This window comes from Symsagittifera roscoffensis, chromosome 5 (genome assembly GCF_963678635.1).
Source record: "Symsagittifera roscoffensis chromosome 5, txSymRosc1.1, whole genome shotgun sequence".
NCBI lineage: Eukaryota > Metazoa > Xenacoelomorpha > Acoela > Convolutidae > Symsagittifera > Symsagittifera roscoffensis.
The window spans coordinates 5899715-5913458 of NC_087066.1; the positions used below are offsets into that span (position 1 = coordinate 5899715).

The 13744-nt window shown below is 42.7% G+C and overlaps 1 protein-coding gene across 1 annotated transcript; it reads right to left on the minus strand.

Moving 5' to 3' along the window:
• Positions 1–45: 45 nt before the first annotated feature.
• Positions 46–1186, minus strand: LOC134846560 (uncharacterized; the record flags this gene model as incomplete). The annotated part of the gene is given in 1 exon segment (XM_063863944.1): positions 46–1186. A coding segment is annotated over 1 exon segment (725 nt), but the record flags the coding sequence as incomplete, so codon positions are not given.
• Positions 1187–13744: the final 12558 nt, after the last annotated feature.

Consider the following 13744-nt stretch of genomic DNA (forward strand, 5'->3'; position numbering starts at 1 on the left):
ATGAACCCCGTCGTTCTACTCACGTCGTCGAGTAATTGAACTGGACTGTGCCACATTGATAGTTCGCAGAAAACCTTATCTTCATCGGTTTCGTGTAAAATGGAAGAGCAAAAAGCCGGACATTTTCCGAAGTCTTCGGAGTCTATTTCTTGACACGGATCCTTGAATCCAATTGTTCGCCAGTATGCTTCGTGCGTCATTTCGTCCTTGGGAATTGTGGGGTTCGGATGGTAAGTAGTAGTCTGATGTTGTCTGCCATCTGTATCGAAGCACTGCTCTTTCGATTGTTTTCCGCATTCCACAATGTGCATATGGCCTCTTCCCATTGTCTTACAGAATATGTGACATATCTCTGCAACTGCTGGCTCACCGACTCTGTATTTACGAGATCCCACTTGAATGTCGTCATCATTTGCCACAAAATAGCATTTGCGCATGTTGCCATGACGTGCATCGTGCAAATAGTCTTCTTCAAACTCATGGTTGACTGGCTTGTTGCAAATGTTTTCGCATGTTGGGCAAATTGTCTGGCAAACATGTATTTCCGTTGAGCAGGAGTGAGATCCGACATGTTTCCTCTTAAATGGTTGTAGACGTTGACGGCATTTGAGTTTTTCGCCTTTCTCAGCAAAGATGACGCTGTACATGAACGTGTCTCGCTTGCCTTCAAATTTTTCGTTTTCTAGTAGCTTCTCAGCTGAGACTCGACAAAACCCATCGTGCTGACAGTCAAAATCGCATTGGTGCTCTTTTCCACAGAAGTGTTCCATAGAATAATTCCTTTTTTTCCCATCTGGCAACAAAAAAGGCGCTTCATCTGAAATGCCTCTCTCCTGTTTGAATGACTGGGACAACTCTAACCCATGGAAATGATCTAGTGCCGAACATTTGTTGGTACACGTTTGAATAGAACACTTTTCTATGCATTGTTCTTTAGTGCATTTGTGCACAGTGTGTTTATCTTCGCAATCGATCACGCATCTACCGCCGCAACTGCCGAGAGAGCAAACTCCTTTGCAATTATGTTTTTTCTGAGCGCATTCGTGGTTACCTTCGTGAATTACTTCATTCTGACACACAGATTTGCAGCCATTCAAAGTAGAAAAACGACACGGTTCACGGCATAAATGGACAGTGACAGCGCACAAATGATCCCCACTGTGGCCAAATGCTAGGCTGCATCTGTTTTGTTCGCCGTCTATGGCGCAAAACTTGCAACTGCTGGGGCATTTGTGATATGTGGAGCACTCATGAGCAGCAGTCCTATGGTTTGTAATTTTAGTGCACTTTAGGAAGCAGTTTGCGCACTGTTCATTGCAGAACTTATATATTTGGTGGTAACTTAGAAGCAATGTGTCCACATTTTCAATAACAGCATTGATCGAATCAAGAAACTCCGAGTTATTCGCATCTTTCCATTTTTTCAAATTGCATTCTATCCACAGTTTTACACGTTCGAACCGTAAATCAATACATTCGTACACAAACTGTTCCAGATCCGCACGCCAGACCATGAAGTTCTCAGCTGTGATTTGGGAGATACGCAAGTAAGTTTGGACAAAGTTCTCTAAGTGGGATTCATTGAAAGTCGTTTCTTTATCAATCAACAAGGTTTCACCTACAGTAACTAAATTTATCCGTTTATCCAGTGGAATGTTGAATAAAACGTCATCTTGATTTTTCAACTCAAGTTCTATTCGCTTTGGCAAGTCAGCTGACATTTGGCCATGGCTGACAGCAAACGGCAAGGTTGATCTGAGAAAACGGATTCTTTTGTCAATTTGCTGGCGGTCCAGAGGTGAGAAGTCTTTCGTGGCTATTTTGGACATGAGGAGTTTCATTGTATCGAGAAACTCAGAACCACTTTGAAACAAGGAATCAATTTCATCTCTGATTATTGACAGCAATTCGGAAGTGTCTTCATAGTAGTCTTTGGTCTCAAATGTGGGAAAAGGGAAGATACTGAACTCACCGTTGTACAAATTCTTAAGGAAATTGTTCTCACTTCTTGCAATGATCTTGTTAATTTTCTCCTCAAATTCGCTCGGAGTATCATCGACATCATGATCTGCAACATCATTAATGATGATTGTGAACTTTCCTTTGAACGTTTTTGCCGTTTCCTTCATCTGGCTGCTTCCTAGATTTATTTTGCTGAGCATTTTGTCAACTTCTCTGTCCAAGCGTTTCTCAGTTTTAAAAATGGTCACGGTTGAAATGGAGCTGTTGAATAGAGACAGAAGCATGTCGTCCTGTTCGCTTCTTTCAATGCTGCCCAAACCCTCAAAGTCTAGAATGACATAGAGACAGTCCTTGGTCTCTTTCATTGTCATCCAGCATCCGTCGGTGCATCTGGTTCCAGCTATGTTGAAAGAGGACCCTGTCAAATGGTTCAGAGTGTAGCTCTTTCCTGTAGTCTGCTTTCCCATAGAAGAAATAACTTTAATGTGACCTTTCCACACATTCAATATGCTCTCGTAAAATCCAAATTTTATTTTCCCTGTCAAATCGTGAGCATTTTTGACGTCGTCGAATAAAACTGGGGTCCCGTTATTAAATGCAATGAACGCGTTTGACTGACAGCGTGCAATTTGAACTGGAACAAAGCATATCAGCTGTTTGAGAAATTGCCCCAGTTGTAGTGACTCTGATTCAATGTGGATTGAAGATAGAGCCAAGTTTTTACAATGGATCTTCAAAAACTCAACCGGTTTATGGGTCACTTTCCGTCTATTGTAAATTGAGTTGATCTCAGATACCAAGTTCGACATCAATGTCGAATCGCTTTCGACTGTTTTGATCCATATGTTCAGTTTAGACTGATTTAGTGATAGCAAATCATCGCAGGGGAATTTCGTGAACATCAAATATATGTAATTTAACCAATGCCACTGGACAGTGTCGGACTCATGAAGATCATGTTTGGTTTTTGAATGCGATGCTACCTTATGTAGCTTCGTTTCGTGCTGCTCTCCTGTCAAAAATAGCTGGGCGAATTCTAGTTTATTTGCCTCTTGCTGTACAGCAAGCAGTCTGTCGTGTAAATAGAACATTTGAACGTTTTTTCCGACGTTTTCAACCGTTGGCATTTCGTTTCCTGTCGCTGTCATCACTGGAACTGCAGTTCCTTTATTATCAATTAGGAACAAACAGCCACCGTCTGGAGAACACTTTAGGCTAGTCTCACCTATTTTGCATTTGATAGCTTTGCCCAACATTTTGCGCTGTAAGTAGTCAATTTTTCGTAACACCCCCGGAACCAGGACCCACAGATTACTACTATTCGGCTGTGCGCAAAACTCTAGTGTACTGACATTTTCAATCCGAAGCAAATTTTGGATATCTAGGTTGGGCAGACTTTCTCGAGTACTGTACTCGTTGGAGAAACGTATAAAGCTAACTGTTCCCGTGCGCTGATCAGTGCTAAACGCGAGTACTCGGTTTCTGCTATCAAATGAGCTCCGGACAACTTTATGCCCAAATGAAATCGAAACAATTTCCTTAGACAAGTTATTAACTTGGTAGACAATAACTTTCGCTGATTCTTGTTCGTTAAAAATCATCAAAGCTTTTGTCTTATCAATGAAGTGAATCGAGTGAACCTCTGTGTATTTGTTAATACTTGTCTCCGATAGTTTATGGAATGTGAATGATTCTAGTTTAATTGATTGGTCTTCGGAAATTAAGCGGTTGTTTTCTTGCTTACTAAGTCCTGCTTGACGAAGAGCTAGGCAGTTTTTAGCCGGCAGATTTGTACTTGTTTGATAGTCGCATTCGAAAAACGTTATTTTTGTTGCTGAACTTTGTTTTCCAGTTCTAATTTGCACCAAAGTTCCTGTTGATCCTTTCTCCGATGTTTTTATTGATGTTGAAATTGCTGTTTTAAACAAATTGTCAAATTTTTTACAGTTCGATCGCGTATCTCTTTTTCTTTGAAGTGATAACACTCTTCCGAATCTAATTTTCGGCAGACAGTTTTGAGCAGGGGGGTTCCAGTACACGGCTGTACCAGTGACTTCATATCCAAAATGAACTGATCTATACATGTTTTCAACAATTTCGGTGTTCGTTGGTAATTAATTTTACTGGCAACTTCCGACAGTCGACTTTGTGTATTGTTCCCATAAACATACCCTTTAAACTTTTCGTCAGCTATTTCTTTAATTTGTCTACACGAAGTTTGAGCAAAAAACTTTTTCGCTCTTTTTTTAGAAAGATGGTTGGAGTCTTTCAGAGCCTGCCAGAGTAGAAATTTCTCTATAGGGTTGTTACCATTTACCGTTTTTTTGACATTTTCATTTAACTGATTCAATTTGTCTTTCTGGATCACATTCAAAATCGAATCCTTGTCAAATAATAAATCCCTTTCCCAAAGCTGGCGAGTCGTTTCAGGGTTTGAGGAATAATAGTTTTTAATAACTTTGTAAACTTCGGGTAGTTCGGTTTTCACTACGTACAAAATTAGGGAAAATATTGCTATTTCTTCAGCAGCCATTTTGAAGTTTAGTTGTTTCCGTTCCAGATTTGCGTCGACATCTTTTCCGAAATCAACGTAATCTTGCGGATGGACTTGTTGAATATATATGTGCTTGAAATCATCGCAAATGTTTGATAGGTCGGATATTGACAGGCCAGACAGCAGCGGTTGCAGTTCGATCACTGTGCCACATTTTGTGAAAAATTCCCCCTGAATTGTTGCCTCAATTTCTTCAAAAGTCACAATCATGAGGGTATTTTCTGAGGTGTGGCATTTAGCATTGATAGGCAGGTTTAGTACGTGGGCTCCCAGCGATCTCAATTCACAGCTTTCGTGTTGAACTTCTTTTTTCGCCAATTTGTACTCCTGTCTCCGAGAACTTTTCACCCGAACTTTTTCAACGTTCACAGACAGACGATCGGCGTAGGATTTATCGACACAAACGACCACTTCATTTGTCAATTGTGTTATGTAGCGCAAAAGTTGAACCATTCGCGAGTCTTTTCTGACTGAATCAAAATCATCTTCGTTCTTGGAGAAAAACAAAATGAATTTGGTCTGCAACTTTTATGCTCGCTAATCTCCAAAAAAACTGTTCCAAATCCGTAAATTAGTAAGAGATATTTCTCGGCAAATAACTCGGTCAATAAAATAATTTCGGCATTTTTCTATTGATCAGAACATCATATAACATTTTTAGCATCTGAGCGTTTTTGGTACAAATCGGCGCAAGCTAGCCACAAGGACCGGTCGGTAATGTCCTTGAGACAAATTGCTCTTTTTGGCGGTCAACCTTAATCAAGGCTGAACCGAATTAGAACCAAAAAACAGTTAAAATAGGATGTAACCCCCGTTTTTAGTATATTAATACATGGGCAGGTGGGGGACTCGAACCTACGTCAACTGTTAACCTATATAATCGGCGTTAGCTTAGGCCACTCGGCCAACTGTGCTTATTGTTGTTACATTTTGGTTCAGTTTTATGCATTTATACTATTGTTTTATATGCATCTATACTCTACATTCTATACTCTACATTTGCATTGCAACATCCTCCCCCCCTGAAGAAGGAAGAACCGGAGCGAGCTTAACGGTCGGCCGCGTGACTTCACGGGTTGCGGTCCTGACAAGGGCGGATCGGGCGCAACCGTCCTGTCCGTAGTTTAGCTTGACGATTCGGGCGAGAGGGTAGTACCCACGCGGACTATCGGGCTCAATCACCCACACGAGATCGCCTGTTTTAAGAGTGAAGTCAGAATGAGTGTGCCACTTGACACGCTTATTCAGCGAGGGAACATATTCTCGAAGCCAACGAGACCAAATCGCGTTAGCATATGACTGCGCTCGCACGTACCTTTTCTTGTGATCGAAGTGCTCCCCGGGTAAAAGCGAAGGAAAGCTTGTGGCATGTTGTCCAAGCAAAAAATGGTTTGGGGTTAACGCTTCTAACTCACGTGAATCGGTACTAACGGAAGTGATTGGCCTCGAATTCAAAGCCTGTTCAACTAAGCAGAGTGTTGTTCCTAACACCTCTTCAGTGACTCGCCTACTGCCTAGGATATCGTACAGCACGCGCTTCACGCTTCGGACGAGGCGTTCCCAGGAGCCGCCATGATGGGGTGCGCCTGGCGGGTTAAATTTCCAAGTAACACCTTTGTGTGCAAAAATGGTCGGAGCCATGCCATTCCAGCTCTTGATGCAGGCAAGTAATTCCTTTTCCGCACCAACGAAGTTCGTGCCATTATCCGACCAGATTGTGCTTGGCGTACCACGGCGCGCAACGAACCGTTCAATGCCCATGACACACGAACTGGTGTCCAGAGACGGTACAATCTCAAGGTGTACAGCCCTGGTGGTGAGGCAAGTAAAAAGAAATCCCCATCTTTTTTCCGTGCTTCTGCGAACCGGAACGTAAAGCGGTCCAAAGTAATCCACACCCGTATGATTGAAGGGTGGTTGCTTGTATCCGAGACGTTCGACCGGTAAATCAGACATAATTGGCTGGATGGTGCTTGCTTTGCGTTTACGGCATGTTACACATTGATTTTCGATAGACCGCAGTAGTCGACGCAACCCAAGTATTGCATATTTCATATTTAAAACGGAGCGCATGTAATCCAATCCTTGATGAAAATGCTTATGGTGGAGGCTGCGGGCCACCAAACGAACTAAGGTATGTCGGGCGTCGAGTATTATTGGGTGCTTAGTATCAAACTCGGTATTCACTAAGCGCACAATCCGTCCGGTGGAACGAATGATACCAGCGGGACCGATAAATGGCGAGTATGTGGCAATTTTACTACTATTCTTAATAGGTTTGCCAGCGGTGAGTGCTTTTAACTCAACTGGAAAGGATTCCATCTGAGCAAGATGAATCAGTTTGCTTTCTGCAATATCAAGTTCAGTAGGGTCGGTGATTCGTAGGTCTTTACCACGAAAATGCTTATGTGAAGGCAACACCCTCAACATAAAAGCGACTACTCGCTTATATCTTGTAAAGGAACTGAACCTTTCCCAATTGAACCCGTGTTCGGGATGTTTGATTGATGTGACATCGGTGACGAAGGAAGATGATGTCTCCAAGCAATTATCAACATCACAAGAAGGACCCTTCAAACGAATTTTATTGATTACACGTTCGTCGGGTATAAACGGCCAATCAGTAGTCCTGAGAATGCTCGGACCAATAACCCAGCTGCTATCCTTGAGGGCTTCCGAAGAAATCCCCCGTGTACCGGTATCAGCTGGATTATCGCCGCTCAGAACATGGTGCCACTCATCAATAGTGGTCGACTCGAGGATTTCGCCGACACGATTAGCGACGAATACAGGTAATTTTTCAGTGGAGTTTAGCCACTGCAAAACTGTTGTACTATCTGTCCACATAAAGACATGATTAATAGAGACGGTAAGTGCGGTCAGTATATCATCTTTTAGTCGTGTGGCGAGCAGAGCAGCTTGAAGCTCTAGCTTCGGTATAGATAGCGCTTTCATGGGCGCAACGCGAGCTTTACCAAAGATGAAGGATATTTGAGTTTTATGCGAGCTCGCGAGTCGCGCACGCAAAAATCCAACAGCACAGAAAACGTCCTGCGAGCTATCACCGAACATGTGGAGCTCAATTTGATCAACAGGCTCTGTGAAGTAACAACGGGGAATAGTCAATTGCCCTAAGAGAGGGAGACCGGAGTGCCACTCGAGAAACTTATCTCTTATGTCTTCTGGCAATTCGTCGTCCCAACTTTGACCACTGATTTTCCAAATATCTTTCAGTAAAAGACGGGCCCTAACTGTGTATGGAGCTACTAACCCAACAGGGTCAAACACAGAAGAGACGAAACTCAAGACGGTTCGTTGAGTTATTGCTTTATCGAGAGGACGATCCACGCCTCTGCTAACAACCAATGTGTCTTTCACATGGTCCCACTTAAGACCTAAGACGTGTGATGATTGTTCGGCACCGTTACAAATTTCCTTGATGGGTGAAGATGAGGTTTCGGATTCCTCGGGGTTCATTGCTGAGGTGATTTCATCAGCATTACTGACAAATTTAGTCAAATTAAATCCTCCCAATTTTAGTAAGGAAACCAAATCGCGACTAGTTTTAATTGCTTGGGTAACGTTCTCGAATGAATCCAAGTAATCGTCCATGTAAAATTTTTCATTTACGACTGAGGCGGCCTCAGGGTATGTGGACATATTATCAGTTGCTGTTTTTCGCAACGCGAAATTGGCGCACGTAGGCGAATCACGTGCGCCGAATATATGGCGAGTGTACTGATGAACTACCACATCGGAAGTGGTATCCTCCCGCCACAAAAAACGGAGCGAAATTTGATCGTGGGCAAGGACTCCTACCTGGAGGAACATACCCTCTATATCCGCGGAGACGGCGTACTTATGTTGACGGAATCGCAAAAGCACAAAAATTAAATTTTGGAGTAGGTCAGGACCCACCAATAAGGACTTATTTAAGGATGTGCCATGAAACTTAGAAGCCCCATTAAGGACTCGGCGCACCTTACCCGGCTTATTCGGATTTACGACGGGATGGTGCGGAAGATACCACTCGCGATCGGAACGCTTACGTGGATCATGCGGTTCGACGGTAACGACATAGCCTTTCCTAATGTCCTCTCTAATTGTTTCTGCGTATCTTTCGCGCAGCTCAGGGTCTTTACTTAACCTTCTCTCCAATGATTTAAATTGGGCGAGTGACGAGTAATAATTGTTTGGTAGACTGACATTACTATCAATCCAAAGCATAGGCACAATGTATCTTTCGCCATTGTGAACGGTTTCAGAATTGAGGATGGATAAAGCATGTTTATCCGCGGCGGAACGGGCATCGACTTGTTTGAAAGCACCATACGATTCCAACTCGTACCAGGATTTTATCTGGTCGGTCAGAGAAGAATCTTCAACAACACACTTGAAACACGAAGAAGTAGAATTACCGGACGGCGGCAACGGACCACTTAAGACCCAACCTATCGGTAGGCGAACGGAACACGGTGAGTTTTTATCATCTCCCAAGATGAACTCAATGGGTCTAACGGCATGGTAGTAGTCTTGTCCGATAATAACTTCAACGTCCTCATAAGTATATTGAATGGGCTTAATAGGTGCTAATTGTGGATATTTATTCTGCAAATCAGCAATATTGATTAATTCGGAACCAATCCGAATGTTGTCTTTAACATATGCACAGAGAGAAAATACGAAATCACTATTGTTCGGCTCGGAGGAAACTGTAAACTTGACCCTCTGAGTCTCAACAACGGTGGTCGAATTGAAACCACTAATTGACAAGTTAACGGGCTCCCCTACTAATCCGAGACGGTTTACGAGTGACGAAGACACCCAGGAGTGAGTCGATGCACTATCACAAAGAACCAACGTCAGGAGACTGGTTACATCCGAGGATACACCAAGTGTTGCAATTGGCAACAACCCTTTAGAAGATTCAATGTCATGTACATCACTAACAGCGGCATGGGTGGAAGTGTTTGTATTCTCCTTGGATTTGTTTGTTCCAGCCTTATTCGAGACCTTCGAATTTTCCTTCCGAGGAAATATTCTTTCGGCTCCATGGAGCAAGACATTATGTGTGCTATCACACTCTGGCTTCGGGCACTTTTTTGCTCTAGAACATTGCCGGAAACTATGATTGCCATTGAGACAAGCGAAGCAAAGTTTCTGTTCAGCTACGTATTTTGCTCGCTGAGTAGCATTCTTTTCCTTAAAAACAGCACAATTCCACAATGCATGACTACCCTTACACAAAACGCACGGCGGAAACTTAGACTTATCCTGAGCCTTACTAGTTACCTGGCTATTGGCTGCAAAAACTTTGGTTGTTTTTGGCTTAACTGGTTCTTCGTTTTTTGCCTTAGAGCTGAGTAAACGTAATCTTTCATGCCCCTCGGCCTTTTCTTTCAACCAGTTGTTAAAGTCTAAGAGTGTTGGTCGCTGCCAATTATGTCTAACAGTATGCATTGACCAAGCCTCCTTGAGGTTAGGCGGAAGTTTACTAACAGCTTGGTTTAACAGGTTAACACTCTTTAGATCATCGTTGAAAGACAATGATTTGAAAACTGCTACGAGGCCAGATATGGCAGAGGAGAAACTAATGACATTTTCCGAATTGTGCATCTTAAGTGGAGGAAAAGTATTCAGCTTATCAAGATGCGCACCAACAATGGCATGTGGTTGCCCAAACTTCCGTTGCAAGGTGGCCAGTGCATCCTTGTACATAACGCCACTATAACTAAACTCCGCAATTGCGGTTTTTGCTTTGCCTGTGACGAGCGTTTTTAAGTATGTCAATTTCGTATCATCGGTGAGAACAGCGGAATCAACGGTGGACTTAAACTGACCAAACCATTCGTGCCAGTTTAACGGGTTGCCGTCAAACTGGGCTAACTTCCATTCAGGAAGATGATCTTTGCGGCTATGCATCAATAATTCCGCCAATTCACGAGCGGAGAGCGGTCGATCCGATGAACAACCTTGGTTCGGATAAGCGGGAGACGGTGCGTAGTCTTCGTTGACTGGCTGATAACCAGTATTAGTTTGATTGACAAAATGCGGAACATGTTGTGGATGAACTGGGGGAGTATTAAAATACACAGTCCCACCACTAGTATACGGAGCGGCGGTGTTACACGATGGGACAATAGTTGTCACATTAGAAAAAATGTTTCCAGCATTACAACACTGAGCAGGCGTGACGATTGGAGTTGTAGCTGCCAATCGCCATAAGTTTGCATCACTTGTGTAGTAATCGTTGATATTAGGTGACACAGTATGCGGAACAAAGGGAAGTTTATGTTGCGTCTGGACTGGCGCTGCATGGCAATTAGGTGCCGAAAAGAAAACCGGCGTTGGGTTTACTCCAGAAGATGAGAAGCCACCACCAGCAAATGCAGGCGACAAAGAAACAAAACCAGAACCGGGTTGGGCCGGTAACATTGGGACAGGTAATGATTCCGGTTGCGCGATGGCAAAACTACCATTAGTTATGTTTGAACTCATGGTCTGTAAAGGAACAGCAGACGGTGGTGACACGTGTGCAATAGAATGCATATTGTTAACTGGGAATGGAACAGAGGCTGGAAATGAAACAGAAGCTTGCAATGGCAAACGGCTTGCACTGCCAAATTGAGGCATAGCCCGATGTCCATAACTATGGATTCCAGGGTCACTCAATGCTGTGTGCTCATGGTTATGACTATTACTGGTGTGAATTGCATGAGCAAGGAGGGCGGAAGTCGTCGGTCCTGACGAAATGGGTACATGAGTGAAGGCCTGCAAACCTGGCGCACTAGCAACGTCGGGAGGTGCTTGTGAACTAACAGAGTCTACCCAATCATTAGTTCGATCGGTTGCTACCTTTGAAATAGGTTGACTTACTCCTGTTAAGTTACTTTCCGCTACCTTCTCGCTAACCTCAGATGAACTGTCCTCAAGTTCAAACGCTTTCAATTCCATTTCAATTAGTTGCTTTTTATGATTTTCAGCCAATTGCTCTAGTTCCAGCTGACTTTGTTCGAACTTAAGACGGTTCTCTTGCTCTTTAAGTCTTAAAGATACTTGATACTGCTTTTCCAGCTCCTCATGGCGTCGTTTTACTAAAGCTAACTCATGCCGTTTCTCACTTGATGACATAGTGCGAACAGTCGACGTATGACGAGTGGAAGCAGATTTATCAGACTTATGTGAGTCAAGCTTTCTACTATCCTTAGACTTATTAGAGACCTTAGACCTGTTTTCAGATACTCGTGCTGCTGAATCACTTGTTTTGTGCGAGTGTGAGGATGTCTCAGACCTAGTTTGTTGTAAAGATCCCTTGCTCCCTGTAATGCCGGCTGCTGGAAATGACGAAGGTTCAAGGCTCATCTTGTAACTCTGAGCTTCGTGCATTACTTTATCGTTCATTTCGGTTACTTTCTTAAGCCAAAGGTCTTGCTGAGCAATAATTTTTTCAGGATTTTCCGTTTTTCCCGCTAACCTAATTAATTGCTCATTGACGTCGACAGCTTTTTCCAACGCAATTTTACATTTGTAAACAGCATTATCAATTTTTGTAGTGCGACTATTATTCTCAATGTACTCAAGTAATAATGAGTGACCTTTAAGCAGCTCATTTTCTAGATTTAGACGGGTTTCGAATAACTTGCGTATCTTACTTTGAAATTTTTCGTCCATGTTTTTCACAAATTGACAATATTCTACGGAAGCTCACTTATAGAAAACAATCAATAAAATGAGATACTGTTTTGGTACGTAATCAAATTTGCATTAGTAAATCAACATTAGCTTACAAGACGGGGGAACTTGACGTCTCAAAGCTTCTACCTGAAGCCTATTTCTTATAGCTTTCCGAGCTTTGAGGGGTAAGCGGTTTCGCTTCTTACGTGTCTTAAGGATGTTAAGATTAGCGCTATAACGCCTTAGAAGGAGGAGAGTCTTTAACTCAAGGGAAGGAGGCTGGTGAAGCTCTTTGTACTTCTCAATTAGTACCTGGTCCTTAGCCTTACGCTTAGAGATAAAGTCTTTAACGACGTTGAGAACGAGAATACCTGTTGAACCTAAACTTTCCTCTATATCCTCGGTTCCGTTCCGTCTACAGTATACGATCGCACAAATGTTTGTCCTATACCTTAATAACAAATTGACAAGTTGCTCACTACTCAGCTTGCGGTTATTGTTGCTGCGGTGCCTACTTATCGAGTTATTAATGGCGTCGTGCCAAATTACAAGGTCGTTACGGTGCGACAAGTAGTGATGAAGGTAGTACTGTATCGTTTTCTGAGAGTCCCTAGCGTTAAAGTTCAAACTTAAACCTGGCTTCGTAAAGCAAGTATCTTTGACGCGCTTCTGGGACGGAGCGGGAAGTTTTCGGAGCGCGTGATCCAAAGAACTAGCTCCTAGAATGAATACCATACACTTAGGGGACCTATGCGACGGCTTCGTTACGCTTAAGTACCAATGGGGTTGGAAAAGTAAGTAGGTCGGTTGAACTCCAACAACACACACGGAGTAAACCTGAGGATGAAAGAATTCAACTTAACTCACTTAATATCACCGTACCTGACCACTTAACTTTACTGTCACGCAACGAAGTCAATAATCTGACGGGCTGAAACGGCTTTGTTTTACTCGAAGCGAACTGGCTTTCAGTTTCATCAATGGTGGGTGGGGGATCAGGCAAATTGGTTAAGTTCCAACAACACACGCGGAAGAAACCTGAGGATGAAAAAACTCAACTTAATTTGCCTGATATTTCGCTACCAGACCACTTAACATAAGGTTGGTTTCATCTTACAGCACATTTTCGCAGAATTCCGGAGACGTTTTGAGGATTTTTTGTTAATTTTTTACTTTTTTCACAAAATTTTTCAGTAAATTTTGGTCAGCAGGTTCGAGTCATAAACCAATCCAAAAAACTAGTCCAGTACCTCTTGTCTATGTTCCGATTTCACTGATTAATATTCCGTTCACATATATCCAAAAATTTTTGGTATCGAGAAAAAATGTCAAGTCAGTTTGTCTATGTACCGACTGTAAGATATTTCAGTTCAACGGAACTGTCCAAAAATTTTGGGTATTGAGAAAAATTACCGGGGGCTAGCTTGCGGGAAAATTTCTCACTATGTATGACAGCGTTAATCAATTTTATAGCACAATTTGAAAGTTTTTAAAAAACTAGCCGAGTCTTACAGTTTATGTAGAATTAGGAGATTGGCTGCACCGGTTGAGGGT